The 27,261-nt window shown below is 36.1% G+C and overlaps 2 protein-coding genes across 2 annotated transcripts; both read right to left on the bottom strand.

Annotated features, from left to right (window-relative positions):
- Positions 1-780: 780 nt before the first annotated feature.
- Positions 781-6,178, bottom strand: LOC126795510 (ankyrin repeat-containing protein BDA1-like). The gene is made up of 3 exons (XM_050522339.1): positions 5,573-6,178; positions 4,639-5,132; positions 781-955 (listed from the first exon to the last, which is right to left on the bottom strand). Exons 1-3 carry the CDS (start codon positions 6,161-6,163, stop codon positions 781-783), a joined length of 1,260 nt encoding a protein of 419 aa, XP_050378296.1. The 5' UTR covers positions 6,164-6,178.
- A 252-nt stretch (positions 6,179-6,430) lies between these two features.
- LOC126795509 (ankyrin repeat-containing protein BDA1-like) lies at positions 6,431-7,549 on the bottom strand. Its single transcript, XM_050522338.1, has 2 exons — positions 6,949-7,549; positions 6,431-6,633 (listed from the first exon to the last, which is right to left on the bottom strand). The coding sequence occupies exons 1-2, from the start codon at positions 7,547-7,549 to the stop codon at positions 6,431-6,433; spliced, it is 804 nt and encodes a 267-aa protein (XP_050378295.1).
- Between the last annotated feature and the right edge of the window lie 19,712 nt (positions 7,550-27,261).

Here is a 27,261-nt window from a genome sequence, read left to right as displayed (position 1 = left end):
AAAAAACTTATATATTTGTTTAGGGTTTTGAACCTAGTCAAGTACAATATTAGGAGGCTCATCCCCATGCCTGAATGTTTTTATTTATATGATAAAACATGGCACAAGGGGGGACATAAAACCAATACCCCTAACAAAAGAAAAGAAATATGACAATGCATGACACATAACCATAGTTTTAAAAGAGATTTGGTCTCATCTGAAATGACTTCTTCTTACATTTTTAAAAGCAAAATCTTTAATTATATGCTCAAGGTCAATGGTTTTCAACATATTCTTTTCAATACTCAATATTGCCAATCCATTCAACCTATCTTGAGTCATTGTTGTCCGCAAGTAAGACTTTATCAACTTCAACTTTGAAAAAGTTCTTTCCGTATATGCTACAGTGATATGTATAGTCAATAAAATCCGATAAGCAACCAAACCATTTAGAAACATGCCCATTTTTTTCACAAACTCCATAATTGTCAGGAAATTCCATGGTTTAACAATATCATAAGATTCACTAGATAACATTACCTGCAAAATCTGTAATTATGAAAGTAGTCTTTTTGCATCAATATCACAATCCTCACCATATTTCAAAGCCTTTTCAAGGTTCTCATAACAAATTTTCAATTCATTATGATCCAAAAAAACCAGTCGGGATGCATGAAATAAAAAACCAAATATAGACTCAAAAATTTCTATTTGTTCAAATCTAACCCTCAATTGAGAAATAGCCATATCAACTAAAACAAGAAAGTAATCTGTTCTAAAATTTTTTTGAGCAGATTGTTACTCCCTCTCAGTATTAGGAATTTCATCAAAATGTTTTTTTCTTATGGACTTACGCTTTACTTGAAATTCTGGCTCAATTTTCATTTCATCAGCAATTTCTTTAGCATCAATCAAAGCAGAAGTAAATGCATTTTCTCTGTATTTTTCGAAAAATGAAACCACCTCTTTCAAACTGTTAATAGCAATATCAAGAAGCATATCATCAGATTGCAAATTTTTGCTCACTAAGTTTATCTTGTACAATATCTCATGCCAAATGACCAAACTCAAAATAAATTCAAAACTTGAAAATTCACCTGACAAAAGTTTTTCAGCAGCCCAAGTCAATTTTGAATGATCACAAATTTCAACTAATTTTTTTAAAGCTTGTTTTACTTTGGGAAATTGACTTTTTATTGCTTTAACACTTTCAATATGACTTTCAATATGCCAAATTATTCATAGCAAGACGTTTGACAATAGAAATGACTCTTACCATGACTTGTTCCCAATGTTATGTATCTTTCTTAATCAACTGTTGTAATTCTCTATCAATTGTTTGATTAGTGCTCAATCTAAATCAGAGTTCCACCCAAGCTCTTAGGTTAGTGAGGTGTTCAACACTATCTTCATGATGTTTAAGTTTTTCACTCAGATGTCCTCAATCATTAACTCTTATATCTGCCAGATGACTTGAACAAACTCTTTTTACCACTTTACAACAAAAGCAAAACACTTTATCTAATTCTTTTGAGTAAACCAACCATTTCCTATCAAAAAGTTCCCCATTTCGTAATTTTTTTTCATAATAATAAGCAGAAAATCCTCTATTATGATTATCCTTAGGACCATTTTCAACAAGCATATCTCTCATTTTTGCATCTAAATTATCCCACACTCTAGGATCATATATATTCACATAAGGTTCAGGACATTCAGGCACATAGTTAGTTTCTTCATTATTTTCAGTAGCCTCATTTTCAAGCACATTTGTTGTATCTTCGTTCACTTCGTTTTCAATTACATTTGTTGTTTCTTTGATCACGTCATTTTCAATTACATTTATTGTTTTTTCGATCACCTCATTTTCAACAAAATCTTGTACTTCTTCATTAACTTCATTTTCAGTTTGATTTTCAGAAGAAATATTTTTTTTCCAAAGTCTTTGTAAAGAACCTTGTAAATATTTTTTTTGTTTCCTTTTTTTTTTCTATTTTCACTACTGCAAGGTTGTTTCTTAGAAAACATTACTGTAATCTAAAAAAATAAATGTAAAATAAGAGAACAATAAAACCTGGATAGTAAGTATTGCACCGCTTGTATCCTTGTTGAAAATGTCATTTGAAAGCAATACAACATGCAATTGGTAATGATTAATCATTAAGGGATTCCATTTTGTAGACAATTTAGTCAAAGAATTTATAAAAAGTGTAATCAAAACAGTAGAGAGCAACAACTTGTAACCAAAATATAATATCTCCAAGTCTATGGATCTGTGATATGTCTATGAACGAATGAACCACTACATTGCCAATCAAATCAAATCAAATCAATCGTATCATCATTCATCAATTCATCATAACTACTATATATGAAACTAATAAACTTGTATTCAAATTAAATTAGAAGAATATAACTCAATTGAAAACGATATAGGGTAGAAAGAATGACCTCAATCGAAAGAACCAAATCTGTAGATGCTAAATTCCCAAATTCGCTGATTCACGGTCAAATTCACCAATTCAAAAAACCCAAATTTTAGACTAGATTGAAATCATTGAATTGAAAGAATGAATGACAGAAAGAGGATGTGGAATCGAGAGAGAACTCAAAAGAGATTCGAATTGGAAGATGATGAAACAAATTGGGCGATTGTGAGCAAATTTATATAGAGAAATATGAAGAAGATCAATTGGCAACGGGTTTTCTAATTCTTCTCCATGATTAATGGGCAACGGATATGTGATTTGGGGAATTGGAGAAGATTATAGAAGAAGCCAGAAGGAACAAAAGAGAGCTGAAAACTAGACTGCAGAATGTTTGCTTCACCCGTTTCATAAAATTAGTTTTTTAATATAATTAAATATCTAATTATTATATATTACATATAAAATCTGATATTCTATGCCCCTTGGTTTTGGGCTGCCCAATGCAGTCGCACTGTTGGCACTGGGCCAGGGCCGGGCCTGAAGATCAATTGGCAACTGGTCTTTTGATTCTTCTCCATAATTAATGGGTAACGAATATGTGATTTGGGAAATTTGAGAAGTTTATAGAAGAAGCCAGAAGGAAAAAGAAGAGCTGAAAACTAGTTGCAGAATGCTTGCTTCACCCGTTTCATAAAATCAGTTTTTTGTAATATAATTAAATTATATTATTATATATTACATATAAAATCTGATATTCTATGCCCCTCGGTCTTGGGCTGCCTAGTTGGCACTGGGCCAGGGCCGGGCCTGCCATGAACTGATCTCAATTCCAAGAGATATTAAGTAGGTAGAACCACTTTGATGTTTCAACTGCAAGTAAAGATGGGCATATACACCAAATATTGGTGGTCCACTTCTAATTTCTATTTGATAGTTGCACAGCTACCAAAGGAGTTATTTTTCATTCAAGATCTTTCCCTTTCAGCCTCTTCATCTATGTTCCCTTTCATCTATGGGTGAGCACGGGACGGGATAAGAGGGGATGAGGCTCATCCCACGTCTTATCCCACTCTTTTGAATCGAGACGGGACGGGACAAATCTCACATTCCTGTTTAGTTAAATAAAAACATATATTTTTACTTTTTCATTAACAAAGTAATATTCAATAATGAAATTTTAACAAAAAAAATGCATATTATGTTCAAAATATTATAATTTACCATTATTATTTGAGTTGATATAATTTTGGAGTTATTAAGAATATAAATTAGTTTCATTTTGATACAAATATATAAGAATTTTTAAGTTTTCATTAAAGGTGGAACGGGACGGGACGAAGCGGGATATAAATTATTCGTCCCACATCTCATCCCACTATTATGAAACGGGACGGGATCAGGACGAGACGAACGTTTTTAAACCTCCGTCCCGTCCCTATGAATTTCGGGACGGGATCATGATTTCCGTTTTTTATGCCCACCCCTACTTTCATCATCATCCTTTCTTCAATTAGAATTTAGTTATTTCTGAGTCCATGGTCACACTGTAACAATATGCAGTGTTAGATAAAAAGAAAAAGATGTTGATCGTGCATGCTAGTTGCACGCCAAATGGCCGTAAGACAAGAAATGAGATAAAATTTGATAACAATTAACCATATAATAATTTCTGCATACACTAATAAGGATGAATGCGCTTATGAATGAAGTTTGACATGCAACTGATACCAAGGGAAGAACATGAGATAAAAGCTAGGGGTTCACCACTCACCAGCTTGAAATTCATCTTTAACTTCGTTCGTTTGCTTTATCAGTTTCTTACTTCGACATTAGTACTTGTACACTTCCAATATTAGTACGTACACATGCACAAACGCGCGTCCATAATGATATCAAAGCTCTATAAACACTGAGTCACTAATTAAGGGTATTACACTAAAACAATTGCACGTAACGTAGATCGGCATCCTGCAGAAACATAGGCTATAGTAGTTTAATTTCTCTATGTAAGTTGGGACAATACTTCATCATGGATATTTTTACGTCCAGCGACCTCTTAAAAAACAAGTTCCTGACTATTGATTTCAGTTTAAATAGAAAAATTGGAATGAAGAAGAAAGGCATCAGACTTGGTACTGGTGTTGTGAGACTTAATGAAATCATATAGCAGGCCAGAAGTGGTAAAACCAGTTTCATCCAAAAATAAAAGGCACGAGGGAGGTGAAACCATATCTCGGATACGGATATCAAGAAAGCCATGGTGTTCAGAGCCAGGAAACAATTCCATGCTACCAAAGAATGAAAGCCAATGTTTGGTGGTACATCTGGTTCACCAGTACTATTGGAACCGGCGCTGCTGGTTTTATGAGGAACGGGAGTGAACCCAGCTGGTGGGCTGAGCACAGCTTGGAATGTGGTTGTTGCAATCAGGACAGCTACCACTAGAAGACTGTTGCGATTCTCATTTGACATGCAACTTCTTGTGAGATGACTACACAAAACCCATCTTTCGAGCAATGACATCTCTTTCCTCAGAGAATCTGCAAGAGTAGGACATATAGGGAGTGAAGAAGCTCTCAAAGCTCCTCTTTGGAGTAATAAACTTCTAATATCGGTATTATTAATGTAAACTGATCCTTGGCGATCTGCTATGTCCATGGCTGTTAAACCCTCCGAATTCTTGACATTTATATCAACCCTTTTTATTAACAGCCTCACCGCCTGCATTATATGATGGAGAGTTAATCATACACTTGTGAGATAGATTCTTTCTCAATATAGGACTTATAGTCTTAAAAGTTTAAAGCATAGTTTAGACATGCTATCTTAGAGTACGAGTAGCTAAAAGAGCTTCTCTGCAATTTGGTAATTCCTTCTTCCCTTTGGAACAGCTAACTCGCTTACTTCTCTCAAACAAATTTGAGACTCGGTTATGACTACAAACCACATTTATAGTTTTGTAGAAACTCTATGATTGAAGTTTCGGAAGGTCTCTACTGAAAAATAAGTGACCAGCTAGTTGATGGATGCTTAACTATTTCTTTTGTTTTTCTTTTAAACCCTGGATATCAACACAGAAAGCATAACTAGAACCTGAAGCAACAGTAGATTAAATTTTTATGTTACAGTGATCAGGAATAAATGGGGGAAGAAAAGCTTGCCTGGAATTGATTTCTTGATACTGCAATGTGCAGTACAGTGTTGCCTTTATCATCAGTCCACTGCAAGATCGTGTCTAAATTAACATGTTGAAGCCATCCCAACAAGACTTCAAGTGCCTCCAACTTGCCATTCTTTGCAGCAAGATGAAGTGCAGTTTCTTTTCGAATTGTCAGATCTATGATAGACTCAGGGCAGGCTGCTAAAAATTTTGCCAAAATATCCATGTTTCCAATCTCGGCTGCATAATGCAAGAGAGTCTTTCCGTCCCTTCCTTTGACTCGGACAAGGTCTCTGTAGACTGACAGGAGAATAAGCAGTGTATCTGTTTGGCCTTGCTTCAAAGCAAGGTGCATTGCACTGATGCCTTCCGGGTTTTGCTTCCTCGCAAATTCTGGCTTCAGTCTAATGATCTCCATGGCAAAATCGGTATGCCCTGCAGATGCAGAAATGTGCAAAGGAGTATTAACAAATGGAACCAGGTTGATGCGCTCCAATATATACGAGTCCTCCTGTATCAGTGCATACAGGCCACCAATATTCCCCTCTTGTGCAGCCTGCTTCAACCTTTGATTCGTGCTGAAACATAACATCACTAGAAAACTGTGAGATTATTAGAGTATAATGCATGCTTTCATAATTGTGGAACAGTTGTACTAGATGCCTAAAAATTTCCTGATTTCCGAAGAGCGAGGCATTTGCACTTGCAGCAATGACTGTGTCTAAGTCAGAGCATTATAGCTAACTAATAAAACACAACTCAAAAAATTTCCTCCATGTGTATGTTATCCAAACTCTATTTAGGCTGGGATCATAGTGTAAGAAATTAATAAAAGCCAATTAAAGATATCAATTTTTCATCAAAATGAGTTCCTCAACCTCATGTAATACGTAAAGGTTTGAACAGACAGAAGTGAGGATCCTTCAAGAGCTCCAGCACCACATAGCATAGCCCCTATTCCTCCGTCGCTTATAGGCTGTTCATGCTGTATAATGTCCAGGGGAGTCCAACCCGCCAAATTCTTAGAGTTTACATCAACTTGAGAGTTCAATAGAAGCACTACTGCCTGCAAAATGGAGAAATGGTCCAATTGGTGGATACATCAATCTACATGGTTGCTTTTCGTTTTCAGTCCAAAACAAAAAACAAAAAAACAGTTGCTATCTTCTTTAACTGCATGGTCGAAAACTTCAAACAACATATATTAGTCCAAAAAACAATTGTTGCTGCCTTGGCTTGTTTTCGCAGCATACAACAATTTATTGAGGACTTAGGTACTAATAGTCTAACACTAGAGAATGACCACAATTGAGTTTCACAAATTATATCAATCCAAATTTTTATGCTTTTTTAGATCAATAATAAGACTAGATAAACTGACCTCAGGTTGATTTCTAAGTGTTGCGATGTGCAACAAACTGTTGCCATCATCATCCTTCCAGTTCAAGACCTTTTTCTCCCGTTGATGTACCTCATCATAACAGACATGTGTTAGCCATCTCAACAGAACTTCAAAGGCTTCGATCTTGTCATTCTTCAGCGCAATGTGCAGAGGGGTCTCATTTCGAATAGTCACATCCTCTAAGGATTCTGGGCAGGCAGATGGAAACTCATATAAGAGTTTCATATTTCCTTCCTTGGCTGCATAGTGCAAGGGTGTCACACCCTCCCTCCCTTGCACTCGAACAAGGTTTTTATCCGCTTCCAGGAGACGAGTCACCATCCCGGTTTTTCCACTTTGCAGGGCCAAGTGCATGGGACTCAATCCATCCCGGTTCAGCTTCCTAGCAAATGATGGCTGAAGCCTCATTATCTCCATGGCAAACTGTACATGGCCTTCGGAAGCAGCAATGTGTAGAGGAGTATCCACGAACGGTACGCTGGTAATGTGGTCCAGAAGCTCACCATCCTCCATTATCAATCTGTACAAGAAATCAATATCTCCAGATTGAGAAGCATTCTTCCACCTCTGGTCCATTTTAGGAACGTGATGCAGTTGTGACGCTTATACTATATCAACCTGTTAAGATCTCGCTTCTATCTCACGGTGAGATGCTACCTAGGTCACCTGCAACTACAATATATACCAGAACCCTGAAGTGCTGCTCGTCAAGTTTAAAGCAACTTCATAGTATGTTGCGGGGAAGACAGGACCAGTAGTCTTTGTTAATTTTCATGCATGGGAGGTCAGACAAGGACACCGGCCTTCACGATGTCAACCAGAGTTCGCCTAGGGGCATTGAATAGTCTGTGGTCAGACTCATAGTGCCCCCGCGACTATGCCTTTATAGTTCTCACTCGGGTTTACACTTGTAATATATATATATATATATATATATATATATATATATATATACAAGTGGTTAAGGAAACAAAACATATAAATAGGAAAAGGAGATTCTATATATATATAAGAAATGACCAATAGAGTCTAAGGCAAAGCAAAAGTGGTTCGTATGCCTACTTTACCTACCTGAGATGAATAGTGATATACTGATATTACTAATATCTCATTCATCATGTATTGCTTTGATGATCAATCATTTTGCCATGTACTCAGAAACTCTGATGCGTTGGGTTGTTTCTTGATATTTAAGAAACAAAAAAAACCCTCCACTCAGGGATTCTTTCCAATGAGGACTAACATGTTGAACACCTCTTGAGGACTTTTAAATTTAGCCATTAGATTGATTTCTCCCTCACTTTGCTGCACCATATATTTTTCCCTTCACCATCTACTCCCAGAAATTCCTCATGGTGAAAATTTGCCGAACCCAGAATCTCTTAGCTGGGTTGGAACAACAGAAACAAGAGAGAAGGGAGCAGCTAGAAAAAGGATTTGTAAAAAACCGAACTCAGACGACAGTTGAAGTCCTTCTGTATAACATTCCAATCTGACTGTAGTCTGTAGAATACCCAATCAATATTATCTATACCCATTGTATCTTTGTCTCTCACAAAAAATGGAGGATCCTCATAAGGGGCCTGGGTAGCTTTGCTAGGAACTAGAATAATTAAGGTCTGGGAGGTTCTCAGTTAGAGAGAGAGAGAGAGAGAGAGGTGAACCCATGGAATTGCAATAGCAACCCTCCATCTACCACTCTGTCCAATAAATCAATTGATATCCATATTTGTTTTTACACTTGTATGTTCATCTTAAATCTTGATAGAAATCCGTAGAACGAAATGAAAAGCAATTCATCCCAGATAAATTTTTGGTCGAACCAACAAATTGAAAAAGGGAAAAGGCGAGAGTGCGCCAAAACTCGCTGTTTTGCTCTTCACACTGTTTCAAGCCACCAACGGTGTCTCGCACGGCGGCGCCGAAGAGAGTTAAACACCAAAACTTAGTTGATAGCTGTCGTCGCGAGATTGGCCGGATTGGGGGCTCTCAAACTTTGTTTTTGTTTTTACGATGACAGCCATTTTTTGATCTGATGGCAAGTTTAAAAACCCCAGAGATCCTCAACATGTTCGGTATGCAGCGCCGCTGCTGCACCGTAGAATTTTCCCGAAAAGAGCTCCTTTTATCAAATATTGGACACGTGGCAGCACTTAATTAATCGAAATGTAGGGGCCTAAATTGCAGTTAACCAGTCAGAGAGGTAAGAGATTTTCTTTATTATTTGTTCTTTGGGGTGGGAGGTGTTGGTGTTCTTCATCTAAAACGCAAAAGCATTTCTCGTTTTACGGACTCTCCTCTCTAAGGAGCGATTCGATCTATCAATGAAAATCAATAACAAGAGCTTCCGGGACAATAGTAAGATATCTTCCTCTTCTTTTGCATCTTCGGCGACAAGAAGAACAACAACATCTTGGAGAGACAGGTCTTTGGGTTCTTAAAAGAATTCGATAGCAGTCCCAACAGCCAAGGCACAGCGTCAGCCTCCAGATCCAGATCTGTGGGCCGCGGCAGCCGGAGCTTCTCCGTCTACTTCTTCGAGCGGATCTCGACTGGTTTTCGCCGATTTCACTCTCAGAAGGGTTGAGTCTCAAAGAGAAGGCCAGCCCAAGCACGTTAATTTTCTGAGTTTATTAGTACTCAAAATGGAGAGTGAATTGAAGTGGTAATTGTGGATCAAATATCGAAGTGGTAGTTTCTTTATTCTTTTTTGTGCGGATACCTGAAGCCGCCTCGGGAGAGGTTTATTTAACACAGCAAATGTACGAACACAAAGCTTACAACTGTCCACATGCCTATTTCCCTCTGGGGGGGGGGGTGTGTGGTTGAAGCCCGCATGGATCAATTGACTTCTTTAAATAATCAATTATTCCGTTCAAGTCAAATAATCACGGAGTTTCTTTCCTCTTCTCACAAGTTCAAAGTGAACCCTGAAACAAGGACCCGGGGGGGGGGGGGGGGGGGGTGTTGACGCACGCATAATTTTTTGGGTGAGGGATCAATGAAAAAACAAAAAAAATTAATTGACTTTTTAAGTCCATCAATAACTTTATAACTTCCTTCAAGTCAAACTTATCACGCAGTTTTTTTCCTCTTCTCACCAGTTATTTATGCGAAAGTTTCTATTTTTCAGTATATAGATATATCCGTAATATATCAAATATTTTTCGTTAGAAATTTTTAAAATTTCTCTATATATCTGGAAACTTTCAAATTTTCTTGATATTTTCATAATATCGCCACGTGTCAAACTAATTTTAAATAAAATAAAAAATTACTATTTAGAATAATCGAACCTCTGATCCATTTTTTTTCAAGCACAAAGTTATAGTCAACTCTACTACACCAATTTATTGTTATATATGGCTCTTTTTATTATATATTGTATTTCATGTCTCAACATTCATCTAAAATTAAAATAAAACTGAACTAGTTGTGAGGGGAATCAAACCTCTTTGGTGTAGGAGGAAGCAATGATAGACCTTACCCTTATGGGAGAAATTCAATATGCCTTATCCACCATATTTATTCTCTAATGAGATGCAATCAAGTGAAAACATATGGACACAATCTGATGCACAATTTTCACAAAGCTATGGTTATGGGCAAAATCGAAAAATACTTGATTTGAACTCCTTCGCATATAAGTACCACAACCCACAGTCAATCACTCACGGCCCCTATAGATGATATATAAGTCAATATATGCAAAATTATAAACATGAGGTATCATTTAATGACTATTCTTCACAATATACTCAAGGTTTTACTCAAAGAGATAATGAAGATAGTGAAAATTTTGTACTTCATAAATCCTTTATGTGTAAATAAGGCGTGATGACCTAGTCTCCCCTTGGGTAAATATATATATATATATATATATATATATATTATTTTTAAGTAAATTTTTAATAATGTTTGACGATTATTTCACCTCAAATTACTATAACTCACTTAAACTAATAGTAATATAATCATTTGTTATGACATCTAGTAGATAATTGATTAAATAAATATTTCTCAAAGTTTTATTCAAAATTTCCATATTTTTATATAAATTTCCATCAATTTACTTAATTATTTTTTAAAATCGAAATTTCCAATTTTCGAATCCTCGATATTTCCGTTCTCGCCGAAATTTTAGTCATTGTCCTGAAATGTTTGATCGGAAACCAATTGCAAGTGAACATGCATATATACTAAAAGAATGTCCTGTTTGATTGTGGCACTAGCTACAAATCTGAGTCCTTTATCCATTCAAAATTTTCCCATTCAACCTCTTCCTATATATTTCCCTTGATCCTCCTAATGTTACTGGACAGTAATTTCTGGCTTTTATTAGAGAGTTACAATTGTTTGGCTTATTAGAATTTAGTTATATGTGAATCCTCGTTCACTCTCCAATAATATGCATGACATAATGCTAGTTTCATGCCAAATGGTAGTAAGACAATAAATGAGATGAAAATATATATAAGAGTGTGTCATGGAGTTTTTCCTAGATTTGAAGTACAAACTAAAATGAAGTTCGAGCAGCCCTCATTCTAACATCATCACAAAAGTAACAAGTTAGACTATTCCCTCAACCTCCACCATTTCAACTCATTTACTTTCATTCTTGTTGAAAACTCCAATCTACGTAACCAAGGGGTAGTTTAGTGCCTAATCTTCAAACCACTCCAAACTAACTCAAAAATGAACAGACAATAACTCTTAATCATTAAAGCTACAATTGAAGTTTATAGGAATCCCTAGTATATATCATAAATGATTGAATCGACCAAACTCCAAAAATGAATCATTTACTTGTTTTTTCAGTCAACTGTTGAAGCAGGTGATGTTCAAGGTTATTGAGGCATGTGATACAAGATCTTTCATGGTTTAGATTGTGTACTCTACATCAATTACTGTAGTAGTCATGCTTGTTCGGTTAAGGAGTGCTTCACCTAAGCATGATGACGCATTTTGTGTAATAGTGGATAGTTGTTAGCTCTTTATGTATTACACACACACACACTCTTGTATCACATTATAATCATCAAAACAATTAGAAAGAGAAAATTTGCTTCAATGGTTTTTTTTTTCTACGAAAACAAGAACTCACAGGGAGGACCCCCTAGAGCAATCTACTCCAAAGAGGTCAAAGTTGATGGCAGAACAAACACTACTAGGATATGAAGATTCCTAACATATGGGAGCAGACATATTTTGGCCAAAACAAGCCAGAGCATTAGCAATAAAATTAGCTTCGCATAAGACGTGAGTAAATTTGATGTCTTCAAACTCCTTCGCAAGATGCTTGATATCTTCAAGGATTGGAATAAGTCGCCAAGGAGGGGTGCCAGAACTGGTAACACAATGAATGATGAGCTTCGAGTCTCGTTCCACGAGGATTTTAGGAATGTTGAGCTCACAGGCCTTAAGAAATCTCTAAGAGCAGTGGCTTCAGCAATGGGAAATTCGCTTTGCTAATACTCCTAGCATTAGCAATAATAGGGCATCATGTGTTATCCCGAAGCACAAAACATGTGGCAGCATTGGAGCTTTGCTCGATGACAGAACCATCAAAATTCAGCTTGACAATGCGATCAAGAAGAGGGGTTTCATTTGATCGACTCAAAGATACTAGACCTTATATCCGTGTTGTGGTGTGTTGCGTTAGCTAAAGAGGCATTGGTGTAGTAAGTATCAATAGCCACAACAGTTTGGGGAGATAAAGTCTCATTCCTTAACACAAGGTTGTTTCTTCTATGCCAAATGTGCCAACACAAGGTCAAGATTTTTGCAAGCTTCACAATATCACAAGCACCATTAGCAAATAGATCATACATCTTTTGAGAAAAAATCATCCGCATTAATTAAGTCTTGCAAGCAAGCTAAATTGCAAGATTCAATGGAAATAGGACATTTACAGAAAAGATGAGTCACATTTTCTTCATCCAAATTACAAAGGGGACAAAGATTGTGGAAAAACACCAAAACGGTGCAATCTATCATTTGTTTTCAACCTGTTCGTGAGGAGAAGGCAAGCCAAAAAAATTATTTTAGGGGCAATATCAAGTTTCCAAATCTTTTTTAGCAAGGGGGCCATGGAATGAACCTGCAAATTTTCATGCTGCAACCAAGTAGCAGATTTTGTAGAAAAAGTATCATTCACAGAGGGGCCCCAGACAAAAACATCTTTCTGGGAACTATAAGCAATTGGAATACCACATATTTGATCCAAAATATTGTTATCAAAGAAACTAGGAAAGAAGAGCTTTGTTCTAGTGACCATTAGAAATGAAATCAGCAACTTTATTATCCCAATTAATATTATGATACTGAGAGGCATCAAGCAAAGAGATTAAAGGAAAAAGAAAAGCCCAATTGAAAGTCTAAAAAGAAATAGAGTGTCCATTGCCTACAACCCATCGCATACCTTTCTGCAAAATCTCCATTGAGTCTAAAATTCCTTTCCAAGCCAGAGAAGCATTAGATTTCTTCTTGGCCTAAAAAAAGCTCACATTTCTTAGATATTTCCTATACATAATATTATACCACCAACTATTTGAATTTGTAACTATTTTCCATCCCAGCTTAGCTATAGCTGCATTATTGAAAGATCCAGCAACGCGGACACCCAACCCACCATCCTGCAAAGGTCGACAAACTTGATCCCAGGGAACAGGGTTAGCTTTTCCATTAGAGTTCCAGAGAGAGTCTCTGGCACATTTATCAATATCTTTAGTAATTTTATTAGGGCATTTGAAGCAAGACATACATGATTAGGCATGCCAGAAACATTAGCTTTAATTAAAGTCAATCTTCCTGCTCGAGAAAGAGTGTTTCTCTTCCAACCTGCTAACTTAATGCCAATCCTGCGAAGCAGTTCATTAGCATGAATCCATGATATGATATTGTAAACCCCAAGGTACCTACCAATGGTAGCCTTGTGCTGAATTTAGGTAATATTAACGATATCATTTCTGACAGAAGAAACAACTTTTGGAGAAAAATAAATATAAGACTTGTGAATATTGATTTTTCGTCCAGAGGTAGAAGAAAAGGCATTTAGAACTTTAAGAACATTCCTAGCCACTTTGGGAGAAGCATTACCAAAAATTAAACAGTCATCTACAAACATTACATTCGAAACTCTATAACCTTAAGGAGAAGAGAGAATTCCAACATGAGAACTTGGTTTTCTAGCAAGCAAGTTAAGATGCCTAATGAGAGGTTCCATTCTTAAGATAAAAATATACGGTGACAAGGGGTCACCTTGCCTAATGCCTCTATTTTGGTGGAAAAACCTTCAGGCTTGCCATTAATAATGATAGAGAAAGAAACAGAGCAGATACAATTCATATTCCAGTTAACCCAAGTATCACATAAACCAAACTTATCTAAACAAGCCTTAATATACTTTCAATCAAGTAAGCCCTAAGCTTTTTCCAAGTCCAATTTAATAGCCATATAACCAGTTCTTCCTTTCTTCCTTTGGAAATCCGAGAATAATTCATGAGCAATTAGGATATTATCATTAATAGACCTCCCATGGGCAAAAAGCCCCTTCACTTTGAGAAATACACTTCTCTAAGATTGGCCTTAGTCCTTTAGCAAGAATTTTCGAAATTATCTTATAACTAACGTTGCAGAGACTAATAGGTCTAAAATGGGAGACAAGCTCCGGATTATCCATTTTTGGGATTAAGGAAATATTAGTGTGGTTAATAGAAGCCATATTTATATTTTTCTGAAAAAAGAGTTTAATCATGGGAATAACAACATGTTTTACCTCATCCCAATAATTTTGGTAGAATATAACGTGTAAGCCATCCGGGCCTGGCGCTTTGAGGGGGCCAATCGACTTAATAGCATCCAAAATTTCATCATCACCAACTTGTTTACACAAGGCATTTTTTTCCAAGTCAGTAGGATCAATTTCAACAGTAAAACGCTTCTTGAAATCAGAAATAATGTGTCTACTTATTTCTTCCTTTGTAGTTAACCAACAGTCACTATGGTCCTTTATTCGCATAATGTTATTCCTCTTCTTAAGGAGGGTAGCTTTCATCTGGAAATATTTAGTATTTCAGTCCCCAAGATTTAGCCAATTAGATTTAGCCTTCTGAGCCCAAAAAAGCTCCTCACGTTTTTGTAAGCTATCAAGTTCATCCAATAACTTGAGGTTCCTTTCCTGTAAGACAATTGAGTTAGGATCATTCATGAGCTGAGATTGAATAACATGAACTTTATCCTGGAGATCATTAAGCTTTTTTGAAGAAATTGTCGAACACTTCTTTATTCCAAGTAGAAGCAATAGAAGCAAACTTACCACATAAAATGGTTTTATTGTTGTCTTTGTTTTTCTTCACTATCAGAGCAGGATCATTAGGATTTTGCTTCTACATTTGTGTTCTTTATTTGTTATCTTAGCCTTGCTGCTTGTTGTGTTTACTTGACCTGTTGAAATGGCATATGAAGCTTCTTCTAATGTCAATCCATTCGGATCTATGACAAATTATGTGTCCAGTTCCAATGAGATTGATATGAACTCAAACCTGCATTTGAGTCAGTTATCTTGAATGAGCATAATTACCTGTGATGGTCTAGAGCTGTAACTTTGGCTTTAGGAGGAAGACAAAAGTTAGAGTTCATTGATCGCATGAATCAAGTTCCAGAAGTTGGAGCTCCCAACTATGCTACTTGGCTTAGCAAAGACCAGCTGGTTAGAACTTGCATTCTCAACTCTATGGAGCCTAAACTTGTTGATATTTTTCAATATTCCACATTTGCTAGTCTCATGTGGAAGGAGATAGAAGATCTCTATGGGAATTTGAATAATTCCATTTGTGTTTTTCAATTAAAAAAGGATATTGCAAGCTTTGAGCAAGAAGATATGTCTTTTGTGCAATATCTTGGTAGTCTAACAAGCATGTGGAATGAACTTGAGATGTACAAGCCACATACTAATGATGCAGCCATCTTGCTGAAGAAGACAAGATTTTCCAACTTGCCAACTTCAATCCTGCTTTGAGAATATGAGAAGTCATATTCTCATGAATGCTGAGCTTCCATCTTACAGGATTGTTTGCAACATTGTGCAGAGTGAGGAAGCAAGAAGGAAAGTGATAAACTTGGACATTAAATCAGCTACTGTTGAATCTAGTGCATATGCTACTAGTTACAAGCCAGAAACTTACAAAAGGAAGAAGGCTGATGTGAGTGCAGCCACTGTCAGGGTTCTCATATGAGAGATGAGGAGTTGAACACTTATGTTCACAAAGCTAATGTTGCAACTTCTTCTCCTACTGTTCCAAGCAGCTCTGGCAGTTTTGTTGATTTTACCAATAATCCTTCCACCCTCATAAATGACTTTGCAGTGTATCATCAACAGAGGCATAAGGATGGAGAAGGTTCAGTGGCTAAGAATATGGATCATACAGCTCTAGTCAACAAATGTGCAAGATTTCTTACAGACTCAGATCATGTGAGCCAAAGTGACTACTCATGTATTCTAAATGCTTTCAAGACTGAATTATCAGTTAATATTGAGCATGATTGTTGGATTATAGATTCTAGAGCCACAATTCACATGACAAATGATGATTCAAATTTATTTGATTTTGCAAAATTAAATACTGATGTGTCTATTGCGAATGGGAAGGGTCCTTCAGTGTCAAGAAAAGGAAAACTAATTTCTTTTATAAGATCTTATCAGTTCAAAAGCTCTATATATTCCATATTTTTCTTTTAAGCTGATGTCAGTTGGGAAAATTACCGTAACTCTAAACTGCCTTGTTACATTTTCTCCACATAATGTGATATTTCAAGATTTGATCACCAAGAAGACGATTTTGTGAGGGTTTTTCCTCAATGGACTTTATTATTTGTCAATGAAGTCCAAAGTTTTTCAAGCTAGTGCATATCTTGTTCTAGATGATCAACTTTGGCACCAATGCTTAGCTCATCCCTCAGAAAAAGTGTTGTCTATTTTGTTTTCCATTCTACAACATGGAAGTGATCTGTGTGAAGTCTATCAGTTCTCTAAATTCACCAGATTACCTTTTCCATCTTCCATGTCTAGAGCTAGCAAACTTTTGAAATCATAGATTCAAATGTTTGGGGTCATGTTCTAGAATCATTTGATGATTTTAGATATTTTGTAACCTTTGTTGATGATTTTACAAGGATTACTTGGTTGTACTTATTGAAATTCAAGAGTGAAGTTGTTGGTGTGTTTAAACAGTTCCATAGTCTTGTGAATACTCAATTTTCTTCAAAAAAATCATGTTTTTAGATCTGATAATGGATCAAAATATATGTCTTTTGATGACTTATTTCCATTTCCTTATGCTCAAGAGAATTTTCAATTTTCTCCTACAACTACTACGAATGATGTTGAGCTTGTAGAACCAGTTGTTCACAATCAACAAGAATTTAATGCAACCATTGAAAGTGAGCCTCAAAATCCTGCAATTGTTGTTCAGCCTCAGCCTCAACTTCCAAACTAAGAAGCATGGAAACGCGGGAAAATGAGCGTTTCTCGCTTCAGAAGCGGAACCACTACGGAAATGTGATGAAAATGCGCGGAAACGTGTTTCCAGAAAAAAGATGTTTTGGAAATGCAGTGGAAACGCGAGTTTTCGAAAAAAAAATATATGGGTTTTTCTATTTTTTTAAATGAAGGGCTAGACCTACCTTTGTCGAGTCAAATGACTTATTTCGATATATTTTCGACCTCTCGCCAAGTCGCCGACCCTCCATCTCTCTTGTTGATACCTATATCTCTCATTATATTTATGTTATTTTGAATGTAGAACACTAAATTATTTAAGTTATTTGAGATTTTGAGTTATTTAAACTAAAAATTTGTTATTATGTTTTTTTTGTATAATTTATATATAGTTTTATATATAATTTTTATTTCGACGTTTCCAAAACGTACCCGCTTCCTAAAAGAATTGAAAAAAAACGCTTCCGCGTTTCCAAATGTTTCGGTTCTGCGTACCCGTACCCAATTCCGTGTAGCCTAGATTCCAAGGAGAAATCCAATTCGAGACAAAAATCCACCTATAAGATTCAGAGATTATGTTGGTTTTATAGCCAAATATCCCATGACTTAATATCTTAGCTATCGAAAAGTCTCTATGTCTCCTGCTGCTTTTCTAAGTTCTACTAATAGTGTTAATGAACCAGAGTGCTTTGATGAAGCAAACAAGCATGTAGTAGATGGATTTTTAAAACAAAATTTAATTCTGATGGAACGGTAGAGAGGTACAAGGCTAGACTTATTGCTAGAGGATTTACGTAAACTTATGGAGTTGATTACAAGGAGATATTTGCTCAAGTTGCCAAGATGAATACAGTGAGAGTTATATTGTCTCTCGTTATGAATCAAGGTTGGTCTCTACATCAAATGTATGTCAAAAAATGTTGTATTGCATGGAGAGCTTCAAGAAGAAGTATATATGAAGCTATCTCCTCGCATCTACAGTCCAATGATCCAAATATGGTGTGTAGGCTGAATAAAGCAATTTTATGGTCTTAAACAATCTCAAAGGACTTGGTATGCTAAGTTGAGTTTAGTTCTTGAAGAAGCATATTTAGGCAGAAGTAATACAAATTCATCTTTGTTTGTTAGAAATGGAGACAAGGGTAAGTTCATGGTCCTCATTTATGTTAATGATTTCATTATCACATGTGACAATTTTTCGGAGATTAACTCTTTAAAACAAGTTCTCATAAATAAGTTTGCTATGAAAGATCTTGGCTCTTTGAAGTTCTTTCTTGGAATTGAGATGGCTACTTCAGCAAAAGGATTATTTTTGAATCAAATGAAATATATTCTTGATATTTTGAAGGAAGGTCATGTGTTGGATTGCAAACCTGCAACAACTCCACTTGATAGAAAGTTGCAGCTTAATTTTAACGGGAGTGTTCTTGATTATATCAATTCATATCAAAGGATGGTTGGTAATTTGATTTATCTTACTACTACCAGACTTGATATATCATATGTTGTTAGCATTGTTAGTTCATCCATGCTCCCACTTATGTTCATCTTCAAATTGTGAAAGGCATTCTCAGATATCTCAAAGGGTCAATTGGAAGAGGAATTTTGTTGAGGAAAAATGGTCATTATGATATTATGGGTTATGCAGATGCAAACTCGGCTAGAAAATTCATTAGATAGAAAAAGCACCATTGGATTTTGCACATTTGTGGGAGGAAATCTTGTCACTTGAAAAAGTAAGAGGCAAAGTGTGGTTGCTCGATCAAGTGCAGAAACTAAATATCGTGTCATGACTTCTGCAGCTTGTGAACTGGTTTGGCTCAAATGTCTCCTAGCTGATCTAGCAATCCAAATTCTTCTCCAATTTCTTTGTTTTTTGATAATCAAGTTGCAATGCACATTCCCTCAAATCCAATCTTCCATGAGCGCACTAAACATATTGAAGTTGATTGTCATTATATCAGACATCAAGTTTAATCTCAAGTGCTTACTACTCAGTATAAGCACATTAAAGATTAGTTAGGTGAGATATTCATGAAGTCTCTCACTATGCACATTTTTAGAAAATTTTAGGCAAGCTTAGATCGATTAATCTTCTCGATCCAACTTAAGAGGAAGTATTGAAGCATGTGATGTTCAAGGTTATTGGGGCATGTGATACGAGATCTCTTATCCCAGATTTCATGGAGCTAATTGGGCATCTTGGTTTAGATTGTGTATTCTGCATCAATGACTGTAGTAGCCATGCTGGTTTAGTTGTTTGGTTTACCTAGTGCTACACATAAGCATGGTAAAGCATGTTGTGGAATAGTGGATAGTTGTTAGCTCTTGGTATACACACACACACACACACACACACACACTTTTGTATCACATTATAATCATCAATTAAATCAGAAAGATAAAAATTGCTCCAATAGTTTTATTATTGTCTTTGTTTTTTTTCAGAATCGACGTTCACATTCTGAAAGGGTTGTTGTTAAATCTCATCTCCAATTTTCTGGCCTGGTTGATTTCCAGTGCTCAAGGTTTCCAATGGTTTGCCAGTCTGAATTTTCTGCTATTTTGTTCGCTTCAAGCATCAACGTCGTCTGGGTTTATTTTATCTGCTTCTCGACTTGTTTGTCGGCAGTTGTAGCTTGTTAGTGTTGTCTTTGGAGTTTGTTGTGTCTCTTATTGTCTGATTTGGAAGAGGTTTCAGCACATAGAGCTTATTCCAGGCACCAAGGTTCACCTGAACCAGCTAGGTGAAAAGAATAAAATCAAAGTAAAATTGAGTTTAACCCAGGAAGTGCAGAACACCATCTCTGCCTCTTAATTATGTTCATCTTCGTCTCCTTGAGATCCATCCTTTCCTCAATTCAACCCCTCCCAATGTACATCTCTCTCTCTCTCTCTCTAATGCTTCCTTAATACCCTGCTTTTCCCTCATTTCCAAATGGTTTCCAAATCTATAAAGAAGCTGAAATGTAGCCCATAACTCCAAATTAGAGCCATTCAGCCTTCACAAAATAAATTTCTAGATTTCCAAATTTGAATTTTCTTACATTGATTATTATATTGTTTTGTAGATCGAAGCTCTCACACGACCTTGATTGACATATCTGCATTGAATAATTTTATGTAATTTCACCACCAAAATCCGATGCGACCCGCTTCATCACCCTCTGAGCTGCTTCACTTAATGGTCATACAGAGGTCGACGCTAGGTGGATATTTGGGCAACGAGGCTGCGGACTCTGGGTTGTTGCAAAAGAAGCAGAAATCGTTGTAGCAGGAAGACTTGTTGTTGGCGTAATCGAAACCCAGTTCAACTCGAGGACATGAAACCTGACTGGGGTAGAGCTGAACCTTGATTTTATTTTGATGATGTGATGTTTTTTTAATATGTTTTTTCACAACGTTGATTCAACGTAATTTGATTTTCAATTGTTTTAATGGTGTTAGTGCCAATATTAAATGAATTGTTGTGATTGGTTAGTGGCACTAGTTCAAATGATCCAAAGAGAGATTCTAAGAGAACATGGAGAGAGACACGGAGAAGTTGTCGAAAGGAGGAACAACATGGGTTTTAGGTAGTTTGTTAAAGTTCACAAGGGTACCCAACGGTATTTAAAAATATCACTTAATTGCTCCAGTAGCCCATGTTTTTCTGACTTATGCTTATAAGTCAAAGAAGGGTTGGGCTGACTTATCCTTTTACGTAGAAAACCATCCTGACTTTTCATAAAAGCCACTTGCTCTTATGTTTACCAAACATCAAAACCTCCTTAACTTATAAGATAAGGGGCTCGGAAGCTTCGCCAAACGCAACTGATGAAAGAGGAAAGCAGGAGCTAAAAAGCAGAGTTCGATACATTTGTCGATCGTACCCTCGTCACACGGTTGAGAATGGGACAGTCAAATTCTAGACCTTGTGCTAAACAAAACTTATTCTGGGCACCACGGTTCATTTGAACTAGTGCCACTAACCAATCACAACAATTCATTTAATATTGACACTAACACCATTAAATCAATAGAAAATCAAATTACATTAAATCAACGTTGTGAAAACACATATTTCAAAAAAAAAAACATCAACATCATCAAAACCAGATCGAGGTTCAGCTCTACCCCAGTCAGGTTTCATGTCCTCGAGTCGAACTGGGTTTCGCTTACGCCAACAACAAGTCTTCCTGCTACAATGATTTCTTCTTCTTCCGCAACAACCCAGAGTCCGCAACCTCGTTGCCCAAAGATCCATGTGGCATCGATCTCTGTATGACCATTAAGTGAAGCAGCCCAGAGGGTGATGAAGCGGGTCGCATCGGATTTTGGTGGTGAAATTACAGAAAATTATTCAATGCAGATATGTCAATCAAGGTCGTGTGAGAGCTTCGATCTGCAAAACAATATAAAAATCAATGCAAGAAAATTCAAATTTGGAAATCTAGAAATTTAGTTTGTGAAGGCTTAATGGCTATAATTTGGAGTTATGGGCTTCATTTAAGCTTCTTTATAGATTTGGAAACCATTTGGAAATGAGGGAAAAGCAAGGAATTAAGGAAGCATCAGTGAGAGAGAGAGAGAGAGAGAGAGAGAGAGAGAGAGAGAGAGAGAGAGAGAGAGAGAGAGAGAGAGAGAGAGAGATTTGCAGTTGGAGATGACCCGATGACATTAAGATTGAGTTTCTCTTGTCCAAACTCAAAGGAAACGATGTCACCGAGCTAGTTGCTTTTTGGCGGTTCCGTTGTCGTTGCAGCACCCCTAGCTGGTACTACCGCTGCAACTCCTGCTCGTGAGGAGGAGGAAGAAGATGATGCAAGTTATAGTTTACTTCTGTTTTGTTAGACTTGCTTACCACATTGTTCTACAAGCATAATGCTGAGTTGGGTAAAATATTCATATTTTTCTCACAAATGATATCTCCATGTATATATAAAAGTACATGATCTTATTTGAAACCAATTATCTGGAAGCATAAATCGGTCTACAATGTTACTATATATTGAAATTCAAATTGTCTGAAAAAGAGTCAATACATTTAATTATAAGATTTCGCATCTTAATCTGTTTACTTCATGCCAAGTTCTAAGATGACGTTGATGGTGTAAATTTTATAGATGAGCCAAGAACAGTTAAGCATGCAGAATAATACTGAAACCAGAAAACAATGTTGTTTTGCTTAATTTAACAAAGAATTTTGAGGAGTTGTAAGATATTGTGTTTACAAAGAAATAAGACACTTTGCCTCTTAAAAAAAAGACACAAAATCATTTGATGTCTAAATTGGTCATTCTAAAAAATATATCTAAGCCAACTTGAGTTTACCATACACTCTGCACAACTTATGCCACTGAAAGTTACTTATAGAAAGTCAGTTTACCAAACACTCAGCTACTTTATTTATCAGCAACTTATTTTCAGAAATAAGTATAAGTAAAATTTTCTTATACGTCACAACTGCGCCAAACACAACCATCTTGTTTTCCTTTTCTTGTGTCATGTCGGTTTTTGTGCAAATACCTCTAAACTTCGTGATATGATTGTTGTCGGACCTTGTAGTTTCATTTAAAAATAAATAAATAAATTCACCTCAACAATTTTATTTTTTGAATTGGAGATCTTATATACTTGGGCCAAAGATATTTGTTTCACTATCTTCTTCTCTCGTCTCACACTCAAACTCAAACTCACAGTCCACCACAAACCACCGTGCTCTCAACCGCCTATGGAGGTTGCCACCTCAGCTTCGCGCTTCACGCGCGCATCTCAGCCCCGTCAGCTGCTCCCCGAGCCTTAAACCCTAACCGCAGCCAAACAATGTCTTCTTGCTCGCCTCTCAAAGCCTCCCTCTCCTCCAATTTCCTCTCGCCCTTCGCTGGCGGCATTGTCGCCTCTGACTTCTCTAGCCACAAGCTCCGCCCTCCCTCTCTCAATCCAGCGTCGTATCCTGGCTCTAAGTCCAAACACGGTGTCGTCACTATGGTAACACTCCCCCGAATTCACCTTCACACATTTTGCTTCAGTCAAAAATTTGATCTTCATGGGTGTGCTAATGTTTAATTAGGCTCAATTGAAATTTGGTTGAAGAAATTTATGATTTTGTGTAATGTTTGAAATATGATGAATTGTGAAATTGCATTTGGATATGAACATGGTGTGTTAGGTTATTCCATTTCAAAGAGGAAGTGCATGGGAGCAACCACCACCAGACCTGACGTCGTATCTATACAAGAATCAAATTGTGTACTTGGGAATGTCGATTGTTCCTTCAGTAACTGAGATGATTCTTGCAGAGTTTCTCTACCTTCAGTATGAGGATGATACAAAGCCTATCTACTTGTACATTAATTCCACTGAAACAACTAAGGTTTGAAGTCTCAGACCTTATTTAATATTCACGAGCTTTAATTGTTTGCTAATGGAGGTGACATTACGAGGGCAATTCAAGTTTCAATCTTGTTTAAAATGTGGATAAGTTTATAAGTCCCTTGAACTGCTCTGTCTTAGGTTTGAGATTTTGATAATGGAATGTGTCAGTTTGTCAGGATATGTACATTCATATCACGTGATTGTGCATATATCTAGAGAATCATATTTGGTAGTATAACAACGGTTCATAAATCGCGAAACTAATGTGACTATGGCCCAATTTGGTATAATTGTGCTATGAGTAAAATGACTTTTGAAGTTTTTGTGAGTAAAACGGCTTTTGAAGCTGCTGTGACAGAAAACAGGTGAGGCATTTGGTAAATTGTTTTCAAAACTGTTGTGGGAGCGAAAAGCTATTATTTGTGTTTGATAAATTGTAAAAAAAAAAGGCTTTTAGTATGTATAATTACCAAAATGTTAATAAATTTTTAAAGTTTTATTAAAATGGACAAAATGATTCATTCACTTTTAATTTGTGTATTAATTATCTGAATTATATACTATGAGACATTCCAATTGTTAGTACAATTTTTTGCAATTGGTTTGGTTATACGTTGTTTGAACCAAATAAAACATTTATGTTAAAACTCCTAAATTTTCAACAAATCCATCCAAAATATTACACAAAATATTTATCCACCATAATTAAATAGAATAACTACACAAAATATATTAGAGTTGATTTAAATTACAACTACAATGCATCCATTAGACTTTGTGCAATCATATTTCTTAGCACCACCATTTCTTGTCTTCCCACACCATCTTCTTCATACTCATTATCCTCCATATCATGACCAATTTCTTCATATGGGTAATCTTGATCTTGTTGAGAATACATTGTTATATAATTATGAATAGTCATGGTAGCAATAACTATTTTTCCTTATTTTTCATAAGAAAAACTTGGCATATCATGTAAAATACTACATTTTTCTTTCAAACCCCAAACGTACGCTCAATTATACTCCTAAGGGAAGAATGTGCATGATTAAATACTTCTCTATGACATGTAGATCCATCACCTCGAAAATATGGAAGATGATATCGCTCACCTTTGTACGGTCCTAAATAACTCTTTCGTTGTGGATAACCGGCATTCAGTAAATAATATTTTTCTGAAATAAAGAGTAAAAATGAATATATAGTCTATAGTTTATAGTTTAAGACTACAACTCGAAACCTAAGTTAGAAATTACCGTTTGAAGGATGTGGAAAATTTGATCGAGAGTCTTGTGTAGCATATGAAAATACTCTACTATCATGAGCACTGCCTTCCCACCCTGCACATACAAATGTGAATTGCATGTCAAAGTTGCATACAACCATCACAATTTGGGTGGGTGACCCTTTCCTGCCAATATATGGCACTGCATCTTTTGAAGAAATCACAGCTTGCACATGAACCCCATCAATTGCCCCAATGCAGTCTTACCAATTTGTAGTAGTATGTTATCTTAATTTAAATAAATATCTATGGATAATAAAGTGACAAGTATTAGATATAACAATATACATACCTTAAAATGAGGTATGTACCTTCCATCACTCTCAATCTCTTTCGGAGTGCTCCTAAATTCAGGATCTAATAGTTTTATAAGCTCCTTCGCCATATTATAGAATATATCCATCATTATACCAAAATATCTGCTCACTGTCTCTCCCGAACGTTGAAAACGTTCTTGTGTGTGTCTATTTGTCTCACCACCTCCCAAAATATAAAAAAACAATGCTAAAGTTTTAGCCATGCCAATGTGCTTTGAACCCATGAACACTTTTTTAACATCTTTCAATAGCATATAAAAACATGACTTCTCCATCCTAAATGCATTATAACATCTTGTTTCATTGCTTTTTAACACTTATAATAACCAAATGTACCTTGTGTGAGAGCTTGTCATGCATGGAGTTTTCATAATACATTTTTCGAGATACACTTGCATAAGGCAACCGGCTACACATATAATTTGATTCATCTCCTCCTCCTCTGCGGAACTGTCTATCATATAACGAATTTGCAATGATATTAACAAGAACATATATAATCAATATATTTAACAGAAGCCAATGTATCAACAAAAAACAATAATAAGTAAACATCCTCAATAAAACAAAAAACAATAACCAGTAAACAATGAATCAAGTTTATTTGGAAGCACAACCTCAATAAAAACATGAGGGAAGTACCATCACTAAACAAAATCATGTTTATTTGAAAGCACAACCTCAATAAAAACAATGCCATTAATAAACGAACAAAGGGAAGTACCATCAACAAACATAATCAGTTCTACAAGGTCTTTATTACCCTAGTCTTTGTTTTTAATTAATGAAATGAAACAAATTTCAGATTACAAATGAAGGGTCGGCCATCTTTTTATTAAGAAGTAAAAAACTGAAACTTAAGATTAACATCTGTCATCACAGAGAACATCTATCTCTTCTCTTGGGAGCAAAACAACTTCGTTGCAAACCACCACAAAAGGGTACCAGTTTCAGCTCCGGGTAAAGTTGCGACTACTCGCATCACCTTTTGAATATTAGTCCCTTGAGAAATTGTATGGACTGATGTCGCAGTACTCCTACTCTCAACTACCTCAACAAGACAATCAATCTGCTTAGATAATTTCATTGCACCTCCCACCCTTCCTTTCTTCCCTTCTCCAAAAACTCCTTTGTCTTTTTTAGCCTCTGTTGGCCTCTCCACAGTTTTTTTCCTTGGCTTCAGTAATTTACTCGCGCTTAGGTTCCATATCATCATTAACTAGAGTTTTAATATAATATCTGAATTCTCAACCACCTCTTCAACATCAATAGTAGCTGATGGAATCATGACAGAATGACCTAGAGCTGTGTAACCCTTGAACATTTTATCATAAAGTTCCATCATTTCAAGGCTAATTCCTCCATCACGAAATTTTATGTATTTTGAATTTTTCTGCAAAATAAAAATGAAATCATCCATGTCATAATATAGATCACAAAGTAATGAACATTATAAAATCATGCTTAGATAACAATAACCCAAGATACAACCAGAATTTAAAAACACACCTCTTTTGACCACCATTTCGGAGTCGCATCGATAGTCTTCTTAGCGGGATCCCAGCCGATACCAGTTTCCTTTTGCAATAGTGTGTTCCACAATTTATAGTCATTCTAAGCAAATCCCACTTGTTTTTCAATTGTTTTTTTATCATAATCCCTCCCGGTTATTTCCTTAAAGGCTTTGACAACATTTTCTCATCCGATTTTATCTAAACATGTACCATGCCGGTTTCCCTTGTCCACTTCCTTAGCAGCTAAAGAACAAAATATATGTATTATATCATCACGCCATGTAGCCTTTGATTTTCCATTTCCATCGATTTCA

Source organism: Argentina anserina, chromosome 5 (genome assembly GCF_933775445.1).
Source record: "Argentina anserina chromosome 5, drPotAnse1.1, whole genome shotgun sequence".
NCBI classification, from domain to species: Eukaryota; Viridiplantae; Streptophyta; class Magnoliopsida; order Rosales; family Rosaceae; genus Argentina; species Argentina anserina.
The sequence above is the reverse complement of the archived record's forward strand: the minus strand, read 5'-3'. Positions and strand labels throughout refer to the sequence as shown.

Coding starts and splice junctions, on each gene's coding strand:
- LOC126795510 (XM_050522339.1), bottom strand. CDS start 6,163: ATGTTATGTTTCAGCACGAATCAAAGGTTGAAGCAGGCTGCACAAGAG. Junction 5,133..5,572: donor TATCAAGAAATCAATTCCAG/GCAAGCTTTTCT, acceptor CATATAATGCAG/GCGGTGAGGCTGTTAATAAA. Junction 956..4,638: donor ATATCCGTATCCGAGATATG/GTTTCACCTCCC, acceptor TGCTATTAACAG/TTTGAAAGAGGTGGTTTCAT.
- LOC126795509 (XM_050522338.1), bottom strand. CDS start 7,549: ATGGACCAGAGGTGGAAGAATGCTTCTCAATCTGGAGATATTGATTTC. Junction 6,634..6,948: donor TAGAAATCAACCTGAGGTCA/GTTTATCTAGTC, acceptor TTTTGCAGGCAG/TAGTGCTTCTATTGAACTCT.